This window comes from Corythoichthys intestinalis, chromosome 10 (genome assembly GCF_030265065.1).
Source record: "Corythoichthys intestinalis isolate RoL2023-P3 chromosome 10, ASM3026506v1, whole genome shotgun sequence".
NCBI lineage: Eukaryota > Metazoa > Chordata > Actinopteri > Syngnathiformes > Syngnathidae > Corythoichthys > Corythoichthys intestinalis.
The window spans coordinates 25501555-25529359 of record NC_080404.1 but is presented as its reverse complement, the minus strand read 5'-3'; the positions used below and the strand labels follow the sequence as shown (position 1 = coordinate 25529359).

General features: G+C 40.6%; 1 protein-coding gene across 4 annotated transcripts in view; it reads right to left on the bottom strand.

Annotated features, from left to right (window-relative positions):
• The window catches only part of dlg5a (discs, large homolog 5a (Drosophila)), a 90151-nt gene that overhangs the window by 28954 nt on the left and 33392 nt on the right, over positions 1 to 27805 (bottom strand). For 3 of the 4 annotated variants that reach the window (XM_057847834.1, XM_057847838.1, XM_057847835.1), the window contains exons 2-13: positions 20631 to 20699; positions 13326 to 13500; positions 12592 to 12735; positions 12263 to 12446; positions 11152 to 11411; positions 10477 to 10789; positions 9884 to 10114; positions 4968 to 5152; positions 4773 to 4898; positions 4025 to 4157; positions 1085 to 1212; positions 837 to 1012 (exon numbers count right to left, since the gene is read on the bottom strand). In XM_057847834.1, the coding sequence (XP_057703817.1) occupies positions 837 to 1012; positions 1085 to 1212; positions 4025 to 4157; positions 4773 to 4898; positions 4968 to 5152; positions 9884 to 10114; positions 10477 to 10789; positions 11152 to 11411; positions 12263 to 12446; positions 12592 to 12735; positions 13326 to 13500; positions 20631 to 20699 (2124 nt within the window). The remainder of the gene's footprint in view (positions 1 to 836; positions 1013 to 1084; positions 1213 to 4024; positions 4158 to 4772; positions 4899 to 4967; positions 5153 to 9883; positions 10115 to 10476; positions 10790 to 11151; positions 11412 to 12262; positions 12447 to 12591; positions 12736 to 13325; positions 13501 to 20630; positions 20700 to 27805) is intronic. The other variant, XM_057847837.1, reaches the window with a different exon arrangement.

The following is a 27805-nucleotide window of genomic DNA, read 5'->3' as shown; positions in this document are numbered from 1 at the left end:
AAGTAAAGAGACAGAAACAATGACATTTTGCCGCTCTCTTCATTGCGTTTTCCTCGTTGTGAATAGTTCCCCCTCGACGGGCTGACTGGTCCTTCTCAAGCCATTTATATAGCTATTGGGGAAAATACTTGGATAAAAAGAATATCCTGTAAAAATATTGAAGTAAAGAGACAGAAACAATGACATTTTGCCGCTCTCTTCGTCGCGTTTTCCTCGTTGTGAATAGTTCCCCCTCGATGGGCTGACTGGTCCTTCTCAAGCCATTTATATAGCTATTGGGGAAAATACTTGGATAAAAAGAATATCCTGTAAAAAATTGAAGTAAAGAGACAGAAACAATGACATTTTGCAGCTCTCTTCGTCGCGTTTTCCTCGTTCTGAATAATTCCCCCTCAATGGGCTGAATAGTAAAACCGATGAGCCCAGTCTACCGCTGACGTCATCCACCTGTTGGGGACGCTAAAGCCCTATAATGGTAGGCGTGGCTAACCGGCAGATTAAAAAACTAATTTCTCGTCATCTGTGCTTTTCCAAATTGTTGTATATAGTCGAATCGTCTCAAAATATGATTCTAATTCACATAATAATGCCATTTAAGACTTTTTTTCTCGTGTCATATGCTCTTTAAATGGGCACTTTTAAACGAACGCAAGAAGTAACAACGGGAACATTTTTAAACAGGCATTTCACGGGACAGCATTTCCTCGGCCAATTATATAGCTTATATAGCGAGAGCGAGTGGATAGTGAGGGGAAGAGGATAGTGAACCTACACCTGAACTATTTTTCAATTAATGGAGTACAACATAAGGAAACCACAGTTTAACGTCATAATACCTTTGTGCCCCATGAGGTTGATGTGAACAGGAGTGAGCAGCCTTCCCCCAAGAGATTTTCTCCTTCGTACCACCATGTTGATGAGCCCCCCGACGTTGAGGACAGCCTTCATTACCTGCTTCCTATCCTTGTTGGTTAGGTCGATGTCGTTTATCTTCAGTAACCAGTCGTTCACCCTGGAAGCGACAAGCAGTCTGTAAAGTCTCACAGGAAGTTAACAGAAGGCTACCAGTTATGAGTGTGCTTACCTTAACCTCCCGTCTGCAATACTTCCTTTGTCCACCCGTGTCACAAATATTCCACAGTCTCCCGGTAAATAGGGATCGTTTACCCCCTCTGAGATATCAAACCCAAGTGCCTTCAAGTCCATGTCGTCCTGGAAATATAATGACATCAGTGAATTTACAGTATAATGTGGATGTCTACCAACATGATGGAACTCACACTTCAAGCTTGTACATTCAGATTTATTTTCTTGTAACCCTTTCATGCATGCATTATGATGTTTTAAAAGATTTCATTAAAAGGTCTTATATGGAGTTTGTCACTTTACTCACGACTGTCACCTCCAACCTAAAGTGTAACACCAACCTGTGTTAAGCTCTTGCATGGCGCACATGCTTGTACAAACGCGAACATTAAGCAATGAGAGCAACTGGCCCACTAAATCATCACCAGAAACGTAAAAACAGCAGACATTAAAATTTACTGTTAGTAGATCATATTAAATGGGTTAGAAAAGTGTTTTTGCCAAGCAGAGGCAGAGTCTCGGTGAAACGGCTCTGCTAACATGCGTGGACATGCACAGGCTCATGTTCAGCTAGAGTGATCAACACAAACACTCTACTACAGGGAAGAAAAAGAGCTTTTTATGAGCAGTCGCAGTTAAACTGTCAGGGCTCTGTGTACTTATCAAGGCTTTGGCAGTGCATGCATGGAGTAGAAAAGTATTTTAAATTAACACTAAAAATTCCGTATAGCACCTTTAAGGACAGGTGTCTCAAACTTACAGCCCAAGGGCCAATTGCAATCCATGGGACAATGTTTTTGGCCCCCATTTGACATTCAATTATGGTATTAGTATTGCCCGTATGTACAGTGCCCTCCATAATTATTGGCACCCCTGGTTAAGATGTGTTTTTTAGCTTCTAATAATTTTTTTTATTCAAATATTATGGGACCTTAATGAAAAAAAAAATTTAAAAATCCAACCTTCAATAGAAGCGCATTTATTCAGTGGGGGAAAAAAATCCCACATAAAGAAATAATTATTTGACATCAAATAATGTGTGTCACAATTATTAGCACCCCTGGTGTTAATACTTTGTACAACCCCCTTTTGGCAACAAAACAAGGTCTGGGGACTGAGATGGCCATGGGAAGAGCTTGATTTTGTGTCTGGTGAACCATTTCTGTGTAGATTTGGCCATATGTTTAGGGTCATTGTCTTGCTGAAAGACCCAGTGACGACCCATCTTCGGCTTTCGGGCAGAGGGCAACAGATTTTGATTTAAAATGTCCTGGTATTTCAAAGCATTCATGATGCCATGCACCCTTACAAGGTTCCCAGGTTCCCATCACTGACCCACCTCCATACTTCACAGTGGGTATGAGGTGCTTTTCAGCATGCGCATCTTTCGTGGCACGCCAGACCAACTTAGAGTGTTTGTTGCCAAAAAATCTAATATCTAATATCTTGGATGTGTCCCAGTTGAAGCCTGGGGCCGTGTGCTTTGGTCAGATGAGACCAAGATTGAGCTTTTTGGCAACAAACACTAAGTGGGTCTGGCGTGCCACGAAAGATGCGCATGCTGAAAAGCATCTCATACCCACTGTGAAGTATGGGGGTGGGTCAGTGATGCTGTGGGGCTGTTTCGCTTCCAAAGGCCCTGGGAACCTTGTTAGGGTGCATGGCATCATGAATGCTTTGAAATACCAGGACATTTTAAATCAAAATCTGTTGCCCTCTGCCCGAAAGCTGAAGATGGGTCGTCACTTGGTCTTTCAGCAAGACAATGACCCTAAACATATGGCCAAATCTACACAGAAATGGTTCACCAGGCACAAAATCAAGCCATGGCCATCTCAGTCCCCAGACCTTGTTTTGTTGGCAAAAGGGGGTTGTACCAGGGGTGCTAATAATTGTGACACACATTATTTGATGTCAAAAAATCATTTCTTTATGTGGGATTTTTTCCCCACTGAATAAATGTGCTTCTATTGAAGGTTGGATTTTTCTCTTTTTTTCTATTAAGGTCCCATATTGTTTGAATAAAAAAAAATATATTACAAGCTAAAAAAAACACATCTTAACCAGGGGTGCCAATAATTATGGAGGGCACTGTATTTTGCTATGGGCAATAAAAATTACTAGACAACAACTAATTACCAATAAATAACAGTGATTAAATATATGATAAAAACTAAAAAATAACTATGGAAAATTAATGTTTAATAAAACTTAAAAATTATAATTAATTGAAAAAAGGAGAATAAGACAAACTCAAAGAAGTGTGTCCCATGTGTACTTTGCTTTTCTGGGAATTTTATTTTTATGTTTGTTTTGTTTGCTAAATCAATTGTGACCTCACATACTAGCTTAACTCTTCAGCTGCCATTGACTACTGTCGTCAATAGGTGTTTTCAATATCAATATCCCTCTTTTATCAACTGCCACAACACATACTCTGTGACCTGGGCTTGCAGTAAACAAGTTAAAACAATGATAACTTTTTAACAGATGTTAAAGATTTATCCATCCATTTTCTCCCACTTATCAGTGATTGGGAGGGATGCCCAGACTCGCCTCTCCCCAGCCACTTAATCCAGCACCTCCAGGGGGATGCCAAGGCATTCCGAGGCCAGTCAGGAGACATCGTCTCTCCAGCGAGTCCTGGGTAAGCCCCGCAGCCTCCTCCCAAGGGGACATACCCGGAACACCTCACCAGGGAGGCGTCCGGAAGGCAGCTGACGTTTGAGGCTAATTTGCTTTTGATTCAAAAATGAAAATTAACTGAACGAGGGACACACTGATTGATAGGAAATGGCATGCTCTAACTTTAAATTATTAGGGTGACGTATTCGCCGTCAGAACGTGAGTATGTGGAAAGACCCCAGACATTTAGGTTAAAATACAAACAACTAAAAGAAAAAAACCTAATATGATTTTTACTTAGCGCTACACTTACTCTATCCTTCTCAAACTCCACCACCTCGGTCTCCCACTCAAGGGAGTCTGTGTCAATGGCCGAGTCGTGAGAGCTGTGGGCCATGAGCTGACAGAAACGGGCCTCCTTCTCCAGCTGTCCTTCCATTTTTTCCCTTTACGAACAAACACACAATCATTGGTCAGCCATGGGAAGACGAAAAGCAGGCATGTTATATTTTGTGTAGCATGTTAAATAAAAACAATAGTTGCATTTTACCCTTTTTATTTTTTTGTGATAAAAGATATCAAATGTGTGCTCATTAAATGTAAAAACTATCATTCTGAGGGATGCCTACATCTTTTACCTTCAAACATCCAGCTACAAACTGTGCTTTGACTTTTTCAAACAGGCAGAAGAAGCTTTCATATGCCATATGGACAGTCACAGGCGAAAAGAAGAGAAATACTATACAACTTTTGTATTTCAGGATTACGTTTTTAATCTAGACATGTGCTAATGCCACCAGACAAATGAATGAGCCCTCTCGTGTCTTTGAAGGCACAATATTAAAGCTACGACCAGGCCACACGCAGCACAGAGCAACCACTTCAAATATCAAATGAGGCTAGGAAGAGGCCATTTTGTTCTCTGCAACCACTTCAAATATCAAATGAGGCTAGGAAGAGGCCATTTTGTTCTCTGCTTGCTCAACACAGAGATGTATAGAGCTTGAGTTGTTGAGTCTGTTACCTTTCCCATATTTGTTTAAGTGATCATAAAAACTCACTTCATCTCTTTGAGCTCTCGCAAAGCATCATTCTTCTGCTTCCTCATGTCATCCAGATTCCGCAGCGCGTCTGCAAGATCGCTGACAGCTCGGTCTCGTTCCCGACGCAGGTTATCGCACAGCGTCCTGGGGATGTCGAGAAGGGTCAGCGTGTACCTTCTGATAAGCCTTCTTAACAGATCACAGCAAACACACCTGATGCTCTCCCTTTCCGCCACAATTTTGTCTCGCTCTTGGAAGGCCCAGTCTCGTCGACATTTGGCCACCTCGGTCTCCTGTGTGGCCTCCTTCAGCTCCTGGGACATGGCCTCATACTGTTTCCTCAGCATTTCAATCTCCTTGTTGGCCCGCTCCATGTCGAGTGTGGCCGAGTCTTGTTTCTGCATGAGAACATTTCATTAGTGGGCTAAATGTCATATTCCTTGATGACTTATAATTAAACAAAACTTGATGTACTTTGGTACAGCCTTAGCAATCGAATTAAATGTCTGATACTTGAGCTGTAGGCAAAATGTTGCTTTAAAAAAGATAAAGCTGCATTTTGATTGAGTGGTTGAGTTTGACTATAAGCAACTGCTTTTTTCTCTACCTTTGAATCCTGCATTTTAAATAACAGAGGGTAGTTACATAGATTTTTTATTTGGATGTATTCAGAATCTCTTTCTCCCTTTTAGGATGAGTGCTCCATGATTCAACTATGGGTTTAAAGTGATCCTCAAACTTAAATACATGTAGGCTCTAATAAACCAAAATTGTTCTCTTGTACTAAAATATGTTGTTAGAAACACATAAAATGTGGCAATATTTTATAATATTTAGTCCATATTTTTACCGTTAGTTGGCGCCGTGGTTTGCGGGCTCGCAGTGATGACGTCATTGGGATCTTTCCAAATGTGTAGCGTGTTCAACAATTGCTTATTGCTGCCTAAACTCGCGAAGTAAAATGCCACGATGTGCTGCTTTTGGATGCAATTTCCGGTCAAATGGAAACAAGGGGAGTGAAGTGAGTGGTCAAGGTGGAATTATTATTTTTAGTGAATAAATGTGCATAAGTGGAAGCTTCTCCCCCTTTTTGGTCCCTGTATGCACGTTTCCTACCCACCACGCGTTACAAGTGGCGCCCGAACATTTTTCCTGCATCCTCAGTCAAGTAAGGGATCCGTCTATTTTCTGGATCCGACGGTCCCACCGCGCCTGCAATATTGGTTTCGGATCTGTCCATGTTTTTTTGATTCGTCGGTCCCACAGCGGCTTTTTGGATCAGTCTATTTTGTGGAATAGACGGCCTGATTGCGGCTGCGACAGTGCCATGGGATCGGTCTAATTCCTGGATCTTCGAGTGAGTAAAAAACGTGGATTTGGATTACTTTTGCTATCTTTTATATTGACTATTCTACGTGGGAGTTTACCCCAAATCATACTAAATAATTAAAGCACTATGAAACGCTACAGTGACGACAGTGACTCTGACAAGGACCTCACAACAATGTTGGAGTTCGTCAGGGAACGCGTGTTTGCGTACTGCTGAGCTCCTGAGTGAAGAGTGGTCAAGGTGGAAATATTTTTTGTGAATAAATGTGCATAGTGGAAGCTTCTCCCCTTTTTGGTACTTTTATACACGTATCCTAGCTACCACGCGTTACAATGTACAAGACATGGATTACACAAGGTGTGCTCTTTGGCCTGTACTGTATGTAAAGCACACGACAGCTCTGGATGCTAACAATCTACATAATTATATTGGGATAAGTTTGAAAACGCAATATGCTTACCTTGAATATCTGCTAATAAAATGGTAAACCGGAGTTCCAAACAGCATACACTCTCGCTCCCAACGGGAGGTCCAAACAGCATACACTGATTACACTCTCGCATCACTAGTTTTGCCCAACTTTTGTCTTATCAGGTATTTGCTGCACGCATTTTTCCCTGAAGCTTGTCTTGTGAACGACCGACAGTGCTGTCCTGCTCTTCACTTTTCAGATCTGGTTCAAATAGGAAGGGTAGAACTGACGACATGTTGGGAAAGCTAACGAGTGACACGCTGGAATTTCGGCAAAGGGACCAGTGACGTCACTCACTGCGACGTAACAAGAATGGCGACCTATCACTTAAAATAATTTTACAAACTTTATTAAAAAACATTAAGAGGGGTTTTAATATCATATTATTATAACTTATACTAACATTTATCTTTTAAGAATTACTTGTCTTAAAAATAGAGGATCCCTTTAAGAGTGTGGCAGCGCATGCTCGGAGTGCATTGTCAAACACACCTTTCGTTGCTCAAATTTCTGAGGGTGATTGTGAGAATGTGAGTTTTTTACTGGTACATGAAGACTTGTTCTCAAAAGAAGACCCTTTGTGCCACAACAGAAGAACGATTTAATGCTAACTATGGGTGGTTTGATAGATCAAAGAAAAGGTGTGGATATCCATAGTTTGCCACAACGAAGCTGCTATAATAGCACACTGTTAGGCAAGTTTGTCAAGCACTAAGCACTAATATGGATTTTATGGTCAAAGACTGCTGCATCCAATGCTTGGTGCCATTGTATTAGAACAAGTTAAAGCAACACTTGGCAAGTTTCAGTTTTGGTAGTGTTTTGCCTTCAGGAAACTTCGTTTCCAATGAGGACCAGCGCACAACTGCAAAGTGTCGTAAAATCGTCAATCTCCCAGTCACCTGCAGATGAATTAAACAATATTTTTGTTTACAGCGGCTATGTGTAGGATGAAAAGTAATAAGGTAATGAATCCAGTTGTGGCTAAACAATAGCAGGACGATTAGCAATCATGTGGCTTGGTGTGGCTAAACCCCCAACCCCACCCGAACTCGTCAGCGCTATGGAGTTCGGTTGAAGGGGGGTGTTCACACCAGCGAGTGAAAGCCGGGCCAATGTTCATTCTGTATATCCTCGTAGCCTTTTTTCCCCCCTCCTCAGACAAAACTTTTTGTCTTTATTTGTTGCTCTGCCATCTTTACAAAATTCGCGCGAAAGCAGTAAAATCGACTTCAGTCTGTATAACGAGTGGGGAAAGGGGGAAGTGACGCATGATGTAAAGCAGTCAGCAAATGTGTGGGGTTTTTTTTGTTTCTGCCCCCCTCCTCAAAGTTAATTAGTGTCGGTGAAAGCAATTCAGACCCCCTCAAGATATAAAAGAGGTGTCATCCAACTAGTTGTCAGTTGATATATTGCAAATGTTATGAAAATATTTTATGGAGGTTGAAAAGTTACATATTGTTGCTTTATGTAAGGCTATCCATAAGCAAAAATGAGATTAAAAAAGGACATCCACAGCATTACAAAGAAGCTGCTTTGATAGCATTAGCATTCACAGTTGTTAGTCCCGAATTCATCAAGTACGATGGGGATTTTTAAGAGGACACTGCCCGCTATAAGTGGCAGTCAAGGTAAAGTATCTTTTTTTTCATCTTTTTTTGTTAATTTTTTTTCATAACTGTAACAACCAGCTTTTGTGGTTTCAGACTGGCAGTGGACACATCACTGGGACCTAAAACACTGTCCTCCTGACTTTGTGTCCTCAGAAGTGCGTCCTTTCAATTGAATTTGCTAGGTCAAGACTCAAAAGTTCACACGTTCAGACTTGCCGTCCATAGAAGGAGAATAATTGTGAGGAGAGCTTGGCGTCTTGATGACGTACATTTGTTTAATGAATAAAATTTTGATCAATCAAACAGTCCTGGAGCTCATCGTGTGGTACGACTAACGTTTTTGTTGGGGGGTTTTTCATTGAATTTTAGGAAAATTGGGTGTTACGGCTTATATATAGGTGCGAGCAATAGCAAGGAATTTACATGAGATTCAGAGTATGTATTATTGTAGCTGGCCTGTTACATTTAAAATAAATGCTTGAATGCTAAAACCACAGATTTAAAATTTTATTAATAGTAACCTATATTTCGCATTGTACTTTTTCATTTAAAAAATGACTAGTTCTTCTATTTATTTTTTGCTTCTAAAATGACATTAAAAATTCTTTGTGCTGCAAAATATATACATGAAAGAATTGTGGACCACAGTGGAGTTATATTCTGTTTTACTGTGTTAATACTATTGACAAAAAAATTTCATCTCACTTAATTATAGGCAAATACCTTTTTGTGACAATAAGACGATAACTACACAAAAATAATGTTCCAAAGATAAGCCGATGACGAAAGGCATTCATGTTTTCATTGAGTAGTAAACATTTTCTGCTAGAGACAAGATCCAATCAGAATAGTTTGTAAAGGATGGAGGAGTATATATAACGAATGAATTATAACAATATAACCATATAACCAACAATATAACCAATCGCGATGCCATGGTAAGGAAGTTAGGTATACAATTTCAAACTGAAGTTTGCAGTTGTAGTCCATTCATTGTGTATTATATGCACAAGTGAGTAAATAAGTAATTGAACATTTTTATCAATGATTTATCTTATACATAAAAAGCCATTCACTTTCCTGCTGTTTTGCTAACCTTCCTCATCAATTCCATTTGTTTCCGACAAAAGCACTGATAAAACACGTTGTGGTTCTGTGGATTATTAAATAGATATAACAATTTGTGCGTGTGTCTAGGTATCCATTTTAACTAAAATCACAGTTCACAGGACATGTAACATTTATTTCTACTTTAGTTTCACTGAGCGAGTAGGCCTGATGGCATAGGAAAAGTTTTATTTTGATGCTTAACATCCTGTCTTAGTCAACTACTGAATTTAATGACAGTTATTGCAATGCTGGTTTTTTACATTCCTTGTGTAGAACCAAACATTTTTAGCCCAAAGACTAAAACCTTATGTTGGGCATCAGTACTGTACCTCAGTACTGGGCCTCTTGATATGAAATCCTAGACGTCTTGTCACCTTAACTAAAAGGCATCAAACCTCTCATCACAATCCAAGTTAAAATGTAACCCAGAAGAGGGCTCTTGTGGGCTGACAGCACTGCAACCTTAAATCGGCTTACGGTCATAGCAGTGACATACAAATGTAATCCTAAATTAGACACTTCACACTAACCACCAAAAAGCTCTTCATTATACATCTAACCTTTGACTTTAATACCCAGGTGTGGCAGCTGAAACTCTGCTCACCTGTCGGGCTTGATAGTACTCTCGAAGTAGCTGATCCCTTTGAATGATGGCCTCGGTCCTCTCCTTGCGGGCCACGTCGCGCTCCTCCCGGACCATCTCGATATCCTTGCAGGCCTGGCTCAATTCTTTCTGGGCCTCAGCTTTGTCCTTCACCTCGTGGCAGTATTTCTCTAGCAGCTCGTTCCTCTCGCAGATGGCCCTGTCACGGTCCACCAGCGAAGAGTTCAACTCCTGCAATGGAAAAGGAGGAAAAAGTGAAAACTTTTTACATCTAGTCATTGAGCCAGTGAATCCGGCTGGCTGACATCCAGCAAGTTCAAGAAACATTTTTCAAAGATGAGGAAGCAAAAATTTTTTATGTGGCCTTTTTTTCACCAGATGGTAAGTTAATGTTTCATCATCTTCCTGTAACAGACTCACTCATGTGTGCTTCAGTCAATAACTTTTTTTTTTCTATTTTAAGTATTTTTGTCAAGGCAGCCAGTTGGTGCCAAGATCAGTGTTCTCACAGCTATGCAAAATGTGTGACAAAGAATTATAGCATCAACAAAATACAGGACATCCATTATTTTGTGTTCTTTACAGCTGCCTACCTGTCTGAGCGCCTCTAATTCCTCACTGGCGACGACCCTTTCTGAGGAGGTATTTTTCAGCCGTGCCTCAGCCGCTTCCAGCTCCGTTTGCAGTTTGTCCAGCTCCTTGATGACTTGGTCGCGCTCGCTCATGATGAGTCGATATTCGTTGAACACAGAGTCGCGCTCCTCCTTGTACTTGTCGCAGTCCTTAGCAGACTTCAACTGCAGGTTCTTGTAGCGCGTCACCTCGGACTGAAGACGCTCCATTTCGCGCTGGAGCTCCTTGTTTTGAGCGGACGACTTGTTTAGCTCCTGCTGAACGGAATCAAACCTGGGAGGACGAAATTGGGGAAAGTAGAAGAGAGGATTATTGTAGATATAATATAAAACAAAGTAACATTAGCTAATCAATTCTGTGGCAATTATTTCTCATTATTTTCCAAGGCTTATCAACGAAAACTGGATTGCCAGCAAAATCTCTAAATTAGCTCGTATTAACACATTGCCGAAGGGCAGAGTATAATCACAAAGTACCGGAACACTTCCCCTTGGCAGACTTCCCTCTCAAGAAGCCCAACAGTTGGCCAATCGGGTGGTGCTTCGGGAGGGAGGCCTCGAAGATATGAGCTTGTTTGAAATAAACCAAGCTCCAAGTGATTCAGTCATAAACAGGTAGACAGGTTATGCTTTTACCTCCTCATGGAAGTAGAGTACTGTTGCTGATAGTGCATAGCCGAGTCACGTTGTATGAGCAGCGCGTCCATCTGCTTTTGCAGCCGACGATTCTCCTCCTCGGCTTGCTCCAGGCGGCTCAGGTCCGTGTTGTGCGTAGCTACCTTCTCGCCATAGCGCTTGCTGAGAGCGTCGTACTCCTTCTTCACACCCTCCAGCTTGTCCATGGCAGTGTCGTACAGTTTATTCAGCACCTCAGAGGAGCCCTTTTCTCGCATTACCTGCCATGCACAAACAAACGGAGTGGTGTGACTCATTTTGATTACAGTGGAAGCTGCGAGTGTGAATATTTGTTTGTATATTTCCCATGTTGTGTAACTTAAATTCATGGCCTAGTTCTTATACTTGTATGACAAAGTAACTTTTTTTTTACTGTAGCCACACCTTATACATGTATTAAAATTTTATTGATAAAAATTAATTTTATGAAAATAAATTTTAAACATTGCCTGTGGAGGTAAATATCTAACATTTTCCAGAATAAATTACTTGTATTGAGAAGGCACTTAATAGAGATTTGCTGTGCTTTTACTCACCAGCAGGTGGCAACAAAAAGCAAGCGTTGACATTTTCTCTTAAAGCAACAATAAATCTAGACACTCATGAATACCTTATGCAAGTTTAAGAGAAGTACTGTGCATTATTTAGAAACGTCAATGCACTTGACTAGAGCAGCAAATTGCAATATTAACAGTAGCGAGCGTCCTTGAATGTGCATTGCTCATTCAAGCGAATGTCTCATTACGGAAGATCTTGCTGATAATGCCTGCTGGATTCCAGTGAGAGCGGCAGTGGCCGGGGGGCTGTATTAACCTTGTCTACACAGCATATATCCTCATCTTGTTGCGAGACGCATTGGGTTAGTGTCCCCTTTGTCCAAGCCAGAGCCCTTTTTAGGCTTACTCTTTTGCAGAAATATTCTAATTACGTTTCCCCTTCAGATTGGCCTTCAGTGTACACTTAAGCACTGCGTTATCCCCATAGGTACACTGCACCAAAGTCCTATATGGGTCAGGTCACCACAGTTCTGAGGGCATCATACTGTATATGTGTGCATTAGAGCAGACTCTACCTGCTGCTGCTGTTGTCGGAGGTCGGACAACTCCTTCTGGTCTTGCCCATGCAGCCTCTGGAGCTCCTCGCAACTCTGTTTGAGGTGATTGTGCTCTCGGACCAGTTGAGCATTGTCCCTCCGCAGTGTCTCCATCTCCTCCTTGAGCTGCGTCTGTTCACCCAGGACACGACTGTGCAGCATGCTGTGTGAAGAAGAGGGAAGAAGATAAGTTCAATTTCAAACCTTCATTACAAGAGGCTTTGTTATTCTTGCAAAGAAAACACTTCCAACAAATCTCTTACAATGACAAGGATAAACATGAAAGATTTAGCATGAGGGATACTCACTGGTAGAAGTCTGCCTCTTTGACAGCCTCCTCGCACCTCTTCAGTGTCTTGGTGTGCTGGTTCTGGAGAGACTGCAAATCTGCCATGGCCCTCATACACTGGCTTTTTAAGCGCTCATAGTCATGGCTGGCTTTGGAATTTGGCCTTAAAACAAAGAAGTCGACACTCAGAAAAGTGGAGACAAAACTAGACGTGGATGCAAGGACGGGAAAAAAGGGTTCAGATTCTTCTCATAGGAGAGATAGGCAACATTGTTAAAAAATGTAAGAATAAATTACAAGCAGGTGGTGATAAACATTTTGATAACAATAGCAATTCCTGACCAAAAAAAAAAAGTTGCCAATAGTTTTACTCAACTATAGGACACATAATTTTCTCATCTTGTGACTTGTTGGTCTTTAGTTACTTAAAATGTTTAATACTGTTAAGGGCACTGACTCCTATTTAATTCATTTCAGAGACAGTATGTATGTGCTCCTTATTAGCAACAAAATTCAAGTGGCCCAGCAGTTGACTTATTAATGTCTGAACAACAGCCTCCATGAACAGAGGGAATTAACCTCACTAAAAGTTTAATTTGCCGAGGTGAAAAAGGAGGCATTTATTTGTGGAAAATGTGTATTTGTTAAAGTGGATGAAGCAATCCAATAAAAAAAGAACAGCACATTTCTAAACAAAATAAGGAAGGAATGTTCGGCAGCGTGTGTATGGTCCAAGAGAGCGGGGCTGTGTACCTGCAGTCGTCAAATGTGGTGCCAGGCGATGCCAGTGCCAAACGCTTGCGGAGTTCGTCCCGCTCCCTGGTCACCTGGCGGAGCTGGAACAGGACGGTGTCCAGGTGGTCGCCGGGCGGTCGGTTGTCGTTGATGGCGGGAGGAGGGGAGGACGCCTCTCCGTTAACAGGCGAACCTGCGACAGTTAAATATTAAGTGGTCTGATAAAGGCTTTAAGGCACAGTACTGTTCAAATGCACCCAATGAAAACATGCACACCTTTAAATGTACACGGATAGATTATACAGAGGGATGCAGAAATATGTACAAAATACCATCTTCTTCCTGGCTTACATAGGAGCAGGCAAAGAAAACTGACAAGCCTTGACAGAATATCAGTCATGCACTGACTGGCGCTCGGGCCTTAATTTTGCTTTTTTTTTTTGATTGGTGCTGAGTGCTCACTGTATGAGGTTCTGAAAAAATTGAAATATGTGATTACACACTCGCATTTGATAATCATATCAAATAAACTTTCCAGTGAGTGTTCAGATCGGGGATGTCATTTTTTTCCCCAACTATTGTGATGAAGGGCTATTTGAATAAATGTGACTTGACACTAATTTCTATGCGACTTGAACAAGAAGAGACCAACACTGCAGAGTAATTTCTATGTACATAAGCCTCAAAGGTGGCTTCGGTGCCAGTGTGCTGTAAATCCGGGGACATGTATCTTGTAATTACAAAATGCGTAATCTGTGACAAGGGAATGCTTAAAGAGAAGATAAATTTGGAGAATGCATGTTGGTTCCTGGTTCAAATCATCTTCATCTGAATTCTACTCCTTTTCAATATTATGGGGTTTACAGTATTACACACTTTGGATTCATCACCAAAAAGACAAGCAAATGTGTCACTAAGCAGTCACAACTATGCAAAGAAGCGCATCCATGGCAAAGAGACTTAGGGCCGGAAATTTGAGGATTACGTTCTTCTTTGACTCAACATTTTGGCCATTCTGGAGGTTTATGTAATACAGCTGAGTCATTTGGTCCTTCGTCAAAAGTAGAGAGAAGCACGGCAGTGGTCCCTAAATGTTATCCCAAATTCTAAAACACTCGATGTGAGGAAATGGTACGTTTTTATTTTATTTTGGGGGGAGGGGGGGTCCATATGAAGTTCCTAAATGTATTGTTCTCTGAGTTGTGACATCACGCTAGGAGGTCATTACAGCAGCCAGGTGGCAGTGACTGCTTTACATAAGTGATTTTCCTTTCACGTACAGTGGGGCAAATAAGTATTTAGTCAACCACTAATTGTGCAAGTTCTCCCACTTGAAAATATTAGAGAGGCCTGTAATTGTCATCATGGGTAAACCTCAACCACGAGAGGCAGAATGTGGAAAAAAAAATCACATTGTTTGATTTTTAAAGAATTTATCTGCAAATCATGGTGGAAAATGAGTATTTGGTCTATACCAAAAGTTCATCTCAATACTTAGTTATGTACCCTTTGTTGGCAATAATGGAGGCCAAACGTTTTCTGTAACTCTACACCAGCTTTTCACACACTGTTGCTGGTATTCTGGCCCATTCCTCCATGCAGATCTCCTTTAGAGCAGAGATGTTTTGGGGCTGTCATTCGGCAACACGGACTCCCTCCTCAACTCCCTCCTCACCCCATGGCGTCAAAATGATAACAAGAACATTGAGCAAAAATCCCAGAACCACACGGGAGGACCTACTGAATGACCTACAGAGAGCTGGGAGCACAGCAACAAAGGCTACTATCAGTAACACAATGCGCCGCCAGGGACTCAAATCCTGCACTGCCAGACGTGTCCCCCTGCTGAAGAAAGTACACGTCCAGGCCCGTCTGCGGTTCGCTAGAGAGCATATGGATGATCCAGAAGAGGACTGGCAGAATGTGTTATGGCCAGATGAAACCAAAATAGAACTTTTTGGTAGAAACACAGGTTCTCCTGTTTGGAGGAGAAAGAATACTGAATTGCACCATACCCACTGTGAAGCATGGGGGTGGAAACATCATGCTTTGGGGCTGTTTTTCTGCAAAGGGACTGATCAGTGTAAAGGAAAGAATGAATGGGGCTATTCATCGAGACATTTTTAGTGAAAATCTCCTTCCATCAGCAAGGGCATTGAAGGTGAGACGTGGCTGGGTCTTTCAGCATGATAATGATCCCAAACACACAGCCAGGGCAACAAAGGAGTGGCTTCGTAAGAAGCATTTCAAGGTGCTTGAGTGGACTAGCCAGTCTCCAGGTCTCAACCCCATAGAAAATCTGCGGAGGGAGTTGTAAGTCCATGTTGCCTAACGACAGCCCCAAAACATCACTGCTCTAGAAGAGATCTGCATGGAGAAATGGGCCAAAATACCAGCAAAAGTGTGTGAAAAGCTCATGAAGAGTTACAGAAAACGTTTAGCCCCCGTTATTGCCAACAAAGGGTACATAACAAAGTCGAGATGAACTTTGGTATTGACCAAATACTTATTTTCCACCATGATTTACAAATAAAATTCTTTTAAAGTCTAACAATGTGATTTTCAGTTTTTTTTTTTTCCCCCCACATTCTGTCTCTCATGGTTGAGGTTTAACCATGTTGACAATTACAGGCCTCTCTAATATTTTCAAGTGGGAGAACTTGCACAATTAGTGGTTGACTAAATACTTATTTGCCCCACTGTATGCTTATTGTCCTTTCACCTATGCTCCATGCACTTCGAAGACTGATGACGAATGGACAAAAGGAGAGACTTACAGACCAAGTGTGAAGTAAGGTTGGCCAACCATGTTTTTGAATAATATCAATGGCTAAACAATTATAAGCCTATTTTCGTTATTATTTTTTTAACGCAAACCTTCCAGATTCTTTGTTTAACCCATCGCATCGCCCTTGACAACGAAAATGCTTTTCTTCGACAATCTTCGGAAATCTTCGGAATTGACGTCACACCGAGAACTGCGAGGGAAGTCAGCCATACATACAGTATTGTTGCATTGCTTCTCGGTAAGATGCCACGGCAGTGTGTGGCGGTGTATTGTTCTCAATCTAAAGAAAAGTTGTATGAGTGACTGAAGGATAAGCAGGGCACGTAAATGGACATCTTTTGTTCGCACTAAGCGAATGAATTTCACGCCATCATCGAGTCAAGCTTCAGCACAAACGACCATAAAGACTCAGTTCAGTTTCTCAATTCAGACGTACGAGCCAACTCCAGTGAAATACAATGGTGAAAGCTGTGCAACATTTGGATTGAACTGGACACCACTTATTCTGAAAACGCGAGAGTGTAAAATGTCCCTCAGTGGGCTCTCCATTAAACTTGGCGAACTTGGCAGTTGTTTTGAGTATCTTTGCAGCAATTATGAGCAGACTCTGTCAAAAACAATGGCATGTGCCTAACATTGTTAGCCTTTACTGATTGCAAAGGCCGATCGAACAACGCAACAGATTGAGAGTAAGTAAACAAAGTTATATTCCCTTGTATGAATAAATATTCCACTATTTGGTTTGGTTGGAGTGACTAGATGTATGTCACCCGTATGCTATATACTAGGGGTGTAACGGTACACAAAAATCTCGGTTCAGTACGTACCTCGGTTTTGAGGTCACGGTTCGGTTCATTTTCGGTACAGTAAGAAAACAACATGCAAAATATAAATGTGCTAGTTTTTTACTACACACTTTTGTGCTTTCAACAATAGGAACATTAGCCTATACAAAGCTAGAATTCTGCTCAAAAAGTAGCGGGTATTTAAAGATAATCCAACAACAATTTGTCTTTCAAACCCCGCGTATTGGTCAGCTTTCTTTCTGAGAGAAAGAAGAAAAAAAAGAAGTCCTGTGCTAAAGAGAAAAGCAATCCCAATGACAAAGATTTTAACATGTATTTTACAAATGAAATGCTTCAATGAATCATTTTTTTTTCTTGTGAACGGTTTTCAAAACCTTTATAGGTGGATTTTCTCAGGTTAAAGCGCCACACAGAAATTAATAAATTTAATTATGTAAGCAGTATCTGTGTATTATTCTTATTATTTAATTACAGGTGTTTTAGCTCATTTCATTTTATTTAAATGGGCTATTATTTATTAAATTATGGGTTTATATTTTACTAATCTGATGTAGTATTCATTTATACTGTATATTTTATGTTGTATAACTTTAGTTCCTATGTGAATATTAGTTCCTACTTGTTTTGTTGTGGTAGGAGGATTTTGTATTGAACACGGGGACCGTGTTGGTTTTTATTATAGCAGAAAAGAGAGCAGTAAATCAACAAACACAAGTCAACTGTGCTCCGATCTACTACTCAAGAGATCTGATGGACTCAAAAAGTGGGTTACGATTGCATTTTAGTTTGAAAATCGACCCAATCCACAGTATTTTTACATGAGTGACTTCCGGTCTGCCCAATCCTAGCTACCGGTAGTAGTATTGACGCAGGTGGGTTGCGTCTCGCGTCAAATAATTCTTCTATAGTTCTTTTCGCGTGCGTCGTGTTGAGCCGCTTCTGGAACGCGTCTAACACGCGGCCGCACTGCGACTGGTGTGCATTGGCTGATTGACTTCAAAGCCCGCGTTAAACTGCGTTCTCGCAGCAGCCACGTTGTCGCGCCGTTGACGTTTCTGGGTTATACTGTCCTACCGTGTTGGTCCTCATTATAGAAGAGAAGACAGAGTAAATATAATCTACACAAAGAAACTGTAACCCGATCGACTCACAGCCTCGAAAAGTAAGGGTTACATTACGTCAGAAACTCGTTCGGTACGCCTCCGTTCCGAACCGAGCACCACGTACCACAAGGGTTCAATACGAAATACATGTACCGTTACACCCTTACTATATACAGCGCCAAGCTCTCATTTGCACTAATCAGCGCATGTGTTGTATACTGGTATTTTACACAAAACATCATGTAATTACTTGAAACAAAACAAATCGTTTACATAATGTAACTAGTCGAAAATCCATTGATTTGCAAACAATAGCCAAGTCGATGCCATGGTGCAACATTATGCCAGCCAATGAGTCCATTACACGGCCACTAAGTAAACACAACTATATAAAGTAGGAGTGGGAACCTCTCTGTATGATACGATTCGATTTGCGATACAAAGCTCACGATAACGATGATCTGACGATATGGCGATACAACGATTATCGATACATTGGTCAGGAAATCATTCTAGGATATTCTACAAACAACTAATAAACAGAAAAACAAGCTTCTGCTGTGAATTGGAATGTGTTTATCACTTGTAGACGTCCAATCCATTTGAACTGGGAGGGTGGCAGCGAATGAACATTTGTTCATTCGCTGCCAGCCCTCCCACTTCAAACGGATTGAACGTCTATGTCCGGTAGTGGCAGCCAATGCCAGGCAATGAGGTAATTTTGGGCAATTTAAGGTCATTTTCCTGTTGATTTTCAGTTACTTCCTGTTGATTTCGGTGTGTTTAATGGGTCTCTTCCAGTTCAGTTTGAGTTACAGAACAGGAAGTGACCTGGGAATGACCCAAAAGAATAGGCAGTGACTCAAATTCAACAGAAAATGACCTGTAAATGCCCTAAAATGAACAGCAAGTGACCTTTAAATGCCTTGAAAATCGGACAGAATGACTGTGAATGCTCTGGTTTCGTTCCCAGTCTAAATAGATTGGGCGTCGAGCACCTTCAATGCAGCCCTATAGTTAACTGAGACACAATTATGGTGGAAGATTTTGGTAGCAACTTGTTGGTTAATATTCTTTTTTTTTTAGACATTGACACCTTTTTAAAACGATATCTCGATTCTTGGCAGGAGCATATGGATAACCTTTTGGGATACTAAGTATCACGATATATCACCATTTCGATATTTTGTCACACCCCTAATATAAAGAGCGCGAAAAATGCTGAATTAGGTTTGAAAAATATCCCCAAAGATGTCTCCTTTTGCATCATTTACCTACCAATTTGTGTTCCACAAACTATCATTTGCCTCTTTTTGGTCTCGAAAGTCAAGCTGGGACACAGCAGGGGTCCCACCTACCCTAGGTTCGAACTCATATGGATTCATATAGTTATTAAGCCTCTGATCTAAAAAAAAAAAAAAAATGTGTGATTTGAGACTCCATTTCACTACCAAATTTGTTAACTTGTGTAGAGTGGATCCATGTTTGCTGCACATGAGTGCATCCAAGAAGTCCCACAATGACTAAGTGGCTCTGGATTTTCCCCTAGCCAAACTGCAGAGTAATGAACAGAGAAACTCGATGTCTAGGTGATTACACATGTGCCGATTACTGGTTTCATGGTATACCGTGGTATGAAAACATCAAGGTTTCAAAACGGCAAAAATTTTCCGTCACACCGCCCTGAAGGTATTAGTCATTTTTTGGGCCCAAAAATGCATGGAGATATGCCCCCCAGCTACAAGGCTCAACTCTCCCCGACCGGTTTTTGCTCAGTGTCAGTGAGTCAGTTGTGCTACAGGATGGCTGGAGGAGGTGAAACTCCTGAACTTTTTTACCCCCATCGAAGAAAACAAAATAGCTGATATGGGAATACTTCGGCGACAGAAAAGTTGCAGACAGCCACGCCTTAAAGGAGGAGGGCCAAACGAAATGTAAAACATGTTTGCTGAGGGTGGCTGCCAAGGAGGCAATACCTCCAATATGATTTTGCATTTATACAAAATTCAAGGTTAGTAAACACTGTCATGAACTTTGCCACCAGCGACAAGAGTTAACTCCAGCGTGTTGAGTGTGTCTAGCGGTGGTAAAACGTGGTGTTTTTTTCTCTTTCGCAACTATCTGTGTTGAGAAAGAGTGTGTGAGTCATACACATGTGCTTTTTATGAAAAATTATTCAATTATATTTGTTTTGATGGTAAAAATGTTGAGCTTTGGCTGTAGGTTTAGGCTCACCAAAAGGACTGCATATATTTTAATTTTATTTGGAATATTTTTTATTTAAACATTTTACTTATGTTCCAATTTGCTAATGTGTTTTGAAAAATAACAATCCTGTTCAATGGAAAAAAAGTTTATTTTATTTTATTTATTTTTAAACCCAGTTATCAAAGCAAACCTAGCTATCAACTGGCAAAATGACGATCACTCACTCATAGAAGTCGATGTGCATTTAAAATTATCATGGAACAGTAGTGATGGACGAGTAAATTTTATCCTCGTCTCATTTTTTGCATGATGCACTGTTGATTGAAAATTGAAAACTGAAAATTGATACTTTTGTTATTGTTGTCAAAATATAGCAACAATAGGTGAGACAAATATTTGCTAACCATACCATACATACCAACGCTGCTGAGTGAGCTGCTGCTCTCGGAGTCGGACGGCATTGTGGAGAGGACACTGTATGTGGAACCTGGCAACACAAAGCAGAATTCTGACGTAAATCTCCCTCAGCATGAGACCGAACCGGCTTCAGCCATATTGACTCCGCAGGTGTACGACACAATCAGTCGACGGCTTAGGCTCGGGATAATACCGACGTAAACGTCCCTCCTTGGCAAGCTCCACTTTAACACTCGAGACTGCTGTCATCATTAAACCTCCTTTCCCCCCACTTTGCCTGTCTTTGATGTATAGACTGTATGTTTCTGCTACACAGGCACAATATCACAGCTCAAATCGGATTTTCCCTTTTTTGCAAGAGTGTGGGAATGCACGTTGCATCTACACGCACAAAATATAATTCATCATCTCAATGCCTCTACATTACGTTAAAACGGTGGAATATCTTTTTGCACCAAGGCAACCACAAAATGCGGACATGCAGATGTTTGTTATGCTTAAGAGTGTCTGCTCTAAAGGGCAACGGTGACCTTCCAGCAACATGAGCAGTTTTGTTTTTTTTGTCCAAAGCGGAAGCTCAGACTTGTGCATTATGCAGAAAGCAGCATTTCTTTACACAACACACATAAAACACCTTGTATCCTTAATTAAGTATAAGTCCTTTAAACATCAATGTCACTGAGCTATTGGCAAATAAGATGAGACCAGAATTTCAGCAGCTAATGGAATGATTAGCCACTAAATAAGTATGCACTAAATATTAAAAAAGATATACCCTTTTTATTTGCTGTCTAATCAGTTACTTTTTGGTTCTAGTTCCATCTTAATTTCTCCACAAAATCTCTCCACCCAAATTCTCTGCACTTGACCTCATTAAGGTCGTGAATGAGCTGGAGCTTCGCCACACTGAATGAAAGAGGGGGAGTACATCCTGGAATGGTTGCCAACAAATAACAGGGCACACAGAAACAAATGATAACCTACAAACACACTCGCATATACTGGTCTTTCTAGAAAATTAGCATATTCTGATAAAGTTCATTATTTTCTGTAATGGACTAGGAGAAGGACTAGTACTAATTTAGATTATCCAATTAAACTAACATGCATGTCTTTATAATGGGAAGCCAAATTAGTAAGAAAGATCAACAACAGAAACGAGAACAGGCACAGTGAGAACACTCAAACTACACACCCAAACTCAAACTTTTTTTTTTTTTTTTAAAACTACAAAAAGACTACAGAAAGTAAAATTGCTGCCTCAAATCTTCACAGAAGATAGTCCCCACCCACAGAAAATACATATTGCCGACTTGCCCAACAATTTGTGTAGGAATAAGATGACAACAGCTTATAGTAATTGCAAGGTTTGAAAATTAAGGATTGCCAGTATGGTTAACAAAGGTTTAATGAAGATGACATTTATCCATTTCCCTTACTTCTGATGAGAAACTTTCTTCTGAACAAAGTGGCCAACTTGCTGGATGAGATCATGTTCAACCTTGTATTTCAGATTATAAACACCTAGTGTTTGCCTAAACGAGAACCGGTTCATCTTCCCCCTTTTTTCTACACTCCATGAAAAGTGCCACGCTCCCCCCACGGCAATAACCTCAACCCCACTCTCTACAGCAAACAAAACACGAGTGCATCCATCAAAGCTCATAAGGAGAAAGTGCCAGTAAATCACAAAAGGAAAACAGATCTGCTGGAGCGTGCCAGCCTCTTCTAAATGGGCCACAACCATAAACGGTCAGTGGCGCCGAAAACTAATTCAAACAGCAAGAACATCAATAAAAATGCAGGGTTTGAAGAAAATGCGTTCTGCTACTCTGTCAAACAAGTTCCTGTGAACGAGGTTTAAGAGATAGTTGCCTTTGTAAACAGCAGGCAACAGATTGATGCCAACTGTTCCCTATCTCCATCTCTGTCCTCGCCTCCCCACTGGGTTTTAGCTGGGCTCTGGCTCCAGCCTTCCATGTGTGACAAGGCCAAGCCTAATTAAGTGTGAGTGAGAGCAAGACTGAGCCACTCCATCTTAGGCCCTGTAGACAGAGGAGAGGCCAGGGGCTGCAAGAGGGCACAGCAGAAGACTGCATGCAGGAAACCAAGTACGAATCAGATGGTGCGTTCATGGTGAAAGGAAAGGCTGATCTCTTCTGATCATCCCTGATTTGTCACACATTTGGTGTGGAAAGCTTTGCTATTCCACCAGTCTATGAAGCAGATCCTCAGAGTGTGCACATCATTATGTCTCCACAGAAATAAAACCTCAAAACTCATTTGCATGATTGCGACAGCTGACTTCTTGAACTCACTATCTGACTGAGCAGGTCTCACACTAAACAAACAGGCTTTAGCACAACTCTGCTGCAGGGTAAATCCTCTTCAAATTCAACGCAACGTCACTAAGGACTGACAGAAAAACCCTGAAATGTTGCTGCTTGAATGCATTTTTTTGTTTTTTATTTCAAAGGCATTCAGATGAATTAAAATGCCAGTAATGTTACACTCGCCAAATGACTCACAGTCTCACTGGATATAGCACTGGGGAAAAAAAGGAAAAACAATAAATCATAAACTATAACCAAGTCAATTAAACAATGTGTCTATGACAAAATAACCTGTATACAATAGTCCTAAAACCAATACAGTGGAATCTCAAAGTTTAAAATGGTGGTCTTCAGCTTTAAAGGGCAGATGTAGAGTTCAATTCCTGTGCGTTGTACTCAGTTAAATTGTAGTAAAGGCATCATTTGCTGTGTCAAAACTCATATTACCAAAAAAAAAATAAATCCTTGAATTGACTACATGGTCTTTTAGTTACTGCCATAGCAACAGCTTAGTAATGAGTGACATGCCTAGCTGCCGACCGCTACCTGATGATGTAATTTATAGAAGACCTGCCCACCACTCCAATAAGGAAGTTTAGCACTCGTCACACGAAGGCTCGAGACTATCAGTGGCCAAAAAAAAATTCTTCTGCAAGGATTTGGACAGCTGTGAGAGTCGAGCTGAAGAACTACCCGGCACATCGATCGCTTCTTTGTTTTCAATATTTCAGCAACGACAGCTTTGAAAGCCGAGAATACAAGCTTGGTTTTCAAAGATGTAAGAAGACCCTTACTAGCTTTTCTCATTCTAAAATTTAATGCAATTCTGCCAATAATAGGAGGGCAAATCCTACTGCCCGTTCATTGAAATGTGACCTGTTTTTTTGTTGTTGTTGTAGGCCTGTCATCAGTAGATAGGACAGTTGACAGGTCATCTATACATGTGCGTTTGATACATTTATTACTAGATCTATATAACTACTCATCTGATTTTGCAATTATTGATAATTATATCACAATATCTGGGAAAGAAAGGTACAGAGAGAAATCACAATGCTAGACTAAGGGGCCGTTTACATGGTGACTCTCCGAGAATACGAAAAATTTCAAATTTGCATTTGCATTTGCGTCTCCATTCGAACAATGTCGCAATTCCGCATGAAAACGATGTAGCATTCATGCCAGGCCCTAGGGGGCAGTGCAGATTTACAGGGCGACAGAGAATGATGCACTTTGACCCTACCAAGCTCCCTCAGCCCAGAAAAAAATATGCCCGCCCACTCGAAGCAATGGCATTTTTCTTTTGTTCAAAAAGGCACAAAAATTTAAACATTCAACATATTTAATTTACAAATATTATCAAAACAGTAAATTAAAGCAGACATTCCGCCATATTTGCTGTTTTTAATGTTTAGTAGCACCGCTGCGCAGGCCCAATGTGACAAGTACGAGTGCTGACGTTAACGGCGCGGTCTCGCGCCACGGGAGCCTTTGATATGCATGCAGAGGAAGCCCACCTCAATACCCCGCAATCTGATTCTTCCACTTTGGAGGCAGGATTTTTCGTCTTCACCTTCAGTCTTCGCCGACACCATATGCACGCAAGGCGAGTGTCGCAGAGTCGCCATGTAAACTGCCCCATAGGCTTACCACTCTTCCTTTCGTGAAGTGTCAAGCCACCAATCGGCATCATCACCACCGTCTGCTGTACCGTGTAAATCGTTGTCATCTGACACCTCAGGTTCAAAGATGTATAGATTAACTTTAGATAATCTTTTCTGGGAGGCCTCGTCATCGCTAACATCACGAAAAAGCGATCTTGAACGGCTACTTTCGCTGGAAATGTAACTATCACTGGTAAAGTCTGCCATGTCTTCTGTTGACTTCTGTGAATGATGTCACATTTCAGGGTTTGGGAAGGCAGTATTGACGAAAAAAAAAAAAAAAAAACGCAAATTCTTCACGCAGTTATGAGTCACAAATGACAGTCGTTTTGACGCACTCGTCCAAAGTATAAATTCGTCAAATTGCACCAAAATCCAACAAACTCCTCATCTGCTCTTTAACAAAGACAATGATGAATTAGGAAAGGATCTGGATACAATGGCTGAAAACAAGCAAGAATGATCAGAAAATCATTAACTATTCTAAAGAGGTCGCGATTTACAATGGCTGTGATGTTGTCTTATTAGGAAGAGTGTGAGACAATATTTCCTTGATAAACTAAATTGACTATGATTTTTTTTAATATAAGTAATTTTAATATGGCGAGAATTTTTTTCTTTTAATGCTCTTCACTTCCGATTTCAATCTCCTATTAAGTAGCTTAGGTCTTCACACAAATGTATACCTTAGGAGACTTCATGTTAGTCCTCTTCAAACAAAGATTGGGCACACCATTTTGTCCCAGTTGCTTTAAGAAATGATGAGGCAATCAGTTATGATTCACAGATTGATTGATTGATTAGTACACCCATCTGTGCTATATCCATCCTAACAGTCCCACAAACGGGAGGATTACAGGCCAATATTCGGGAATTAGCCACACAGACGAAATCCGCACATTTAGATGAGAACTGCAAGCTTAAAAGCAATTAGCTCCAATGTCATATACAAGGCAACTTATCGGAGGTCAATGGGTTTGCGGCATTAGCTGCTGTCCGACGTGGATTTAATCGTTGATGGCAATTAGCACCATCAGCACAGAGCATCATTGCGAACATGAATTCCATGTTAATAAAACAAAGGTGAAGTTCAGACTGGCTTAACCACCCCAAATTTCCCAAAAAGGACAAAACACTAAACCAACTGAATTCTAATTGTGACAGATTCCATTAGTGAGCATTGGATATGGAGATAGTCTTTGTTAAGACACTGAAGGTGAGAAATCATCAGAGGACCTCAGGCAGTGTTAGCACTGGCATGTTGCTATGATCTAAATAGGTCAGGGGAGGACTCTCATCTACCTTCGGGGTCTCACTACCCCCACTCGCCTCACCGCCTTCCCTCCCGATCAAGTGATGTGCTCGGCGACCGACGATCGCTTCAGATGAATAGATTAGGTGCTCAGGCACATAAGGCGAGGTGACACATGTTGCCATGGTGAGGTTGGATGTGGAGAGGCAGATGCAATTGGGAGAGGGCTGAAAATGGAGTGCAAGAGAAGTGAGGCTTGGCGGGCCTTATCAAACAAAAGATGCAAAGTCTGCCTTTGACTGAGACTGAATTATTGAACAGTTCCAGAAAATTCTCACCGCTGCCAACTGACACAAAAAAATAAAAACACTATGATAAGAAGCTTGATGGGGGACATAGCTGATGTTTGAAACTTTCATACTAAAAAAGCATTGCATATAAACTCAACCAAATTTTAAAATCAGGGTCATGCAGCCAGGATGCAGCATCATTTTATTTTAGCCTATTTTTTCTAAGCCTTCAGCTTCACTCAATGTAAAAATTAAAATAAACCAAGAAGCAAGTACAAAAATATTGTGCTCCCTTTTGCACATTCAACTTCATGGCCTTGAAACTAGAGGCGTGCAACATTAGCAAAAACAAACATTGCCAGGCACGACTTGCTTTATGTTTTGCTTAAGTGAAATGGTAGGATGGTGTGTCAGTGTCAAGCCCATGCATGACAAGAAAGCAAATTTACATTCCTGACCTCTAAAGCCTGGCTATGGTGGAGCCATTGGAGTAAGCAAGTGATCAATCTTCCACCAACCTCAAAGATCAATGCTTTTTACCAGGATGCAAAGCACCTCAATCAGGGATGGCCATTATAATTAATTGATTGGAGGTTTTTTTCAGTATTTTTATTCAGTATGTTTAATAAAATGAGAGAGAATCACTCACAAATATTGAATGTCTATGATATATTATCCTAAGTGATCAGTTTGGCAAATGATTCAGCAGACAACATAAATTGTTAGGAATATATGATTATTTGTTTTGTCAAAACTGACCTCACACTGATTTTAGATTCCAGTAGGAGAAACTGGCTGAGTCAATCTTTGCATAATTTCAACTTCAAGGTACTACTACACCCTGACCGAGTTTCAGGAGAACATTTGTGATAATTCGAGATAGTTTGTGCGCACATTACACACTAGTTTTATGACTAGTTATAAAAAAAAAGAGGTAAGGTAAATTATTTTTGTGTGAAAAAAATTTGAAAAGAAATTGTGACTTTGTTAATCGGTACACATGTTTAGCTATCTAGTACTAGGGTTGGGAATCTCTGGCATGAAGCCGATTCGATATGTATCTAGATACACAGGTTACGATTCGATTAAAAAACGATACATTTTTAAGGCCAGGTGATTCGATACGATTCGATAAAGTTTAAGAACGATACGGTTCGATACAGAGTGAAAACGATACGATAGTAAACATTTGTTGTGTGTGTTCGTACAGTATTTTAAACATATAAAAAAAAAGATTAAAAGATTAAAGAGATTAAAACTAAATAATAAAGCTTACCATATGACCGTCATTTTGTTGGATGGGATTGATATTTGATAATAAAATAAAACTCCAGTGACAAACAACAATAAAGTGCAGTAATTTAATTAATGTATTTGCTGGTGTTTTGAACACAATAGGTAAGTATTTTAAGTGCAAACTTTCAACGTAAACATCTCACAAGCAAAAATTATTAATTATATGCAGCAGCTCTAGAAAAAAAAAAAAAGAATTAAACCTGCTAGTTTTATCATAAATAAAAAAAAAATTGTGCTTTACCACTGGTATAACTGGGGGAATAAAAACATGGCATTTTAGACAGACAGGTCTATAATCATTACTTTAACCTTATACACAGCAAAGTCATTCACTTATGCCT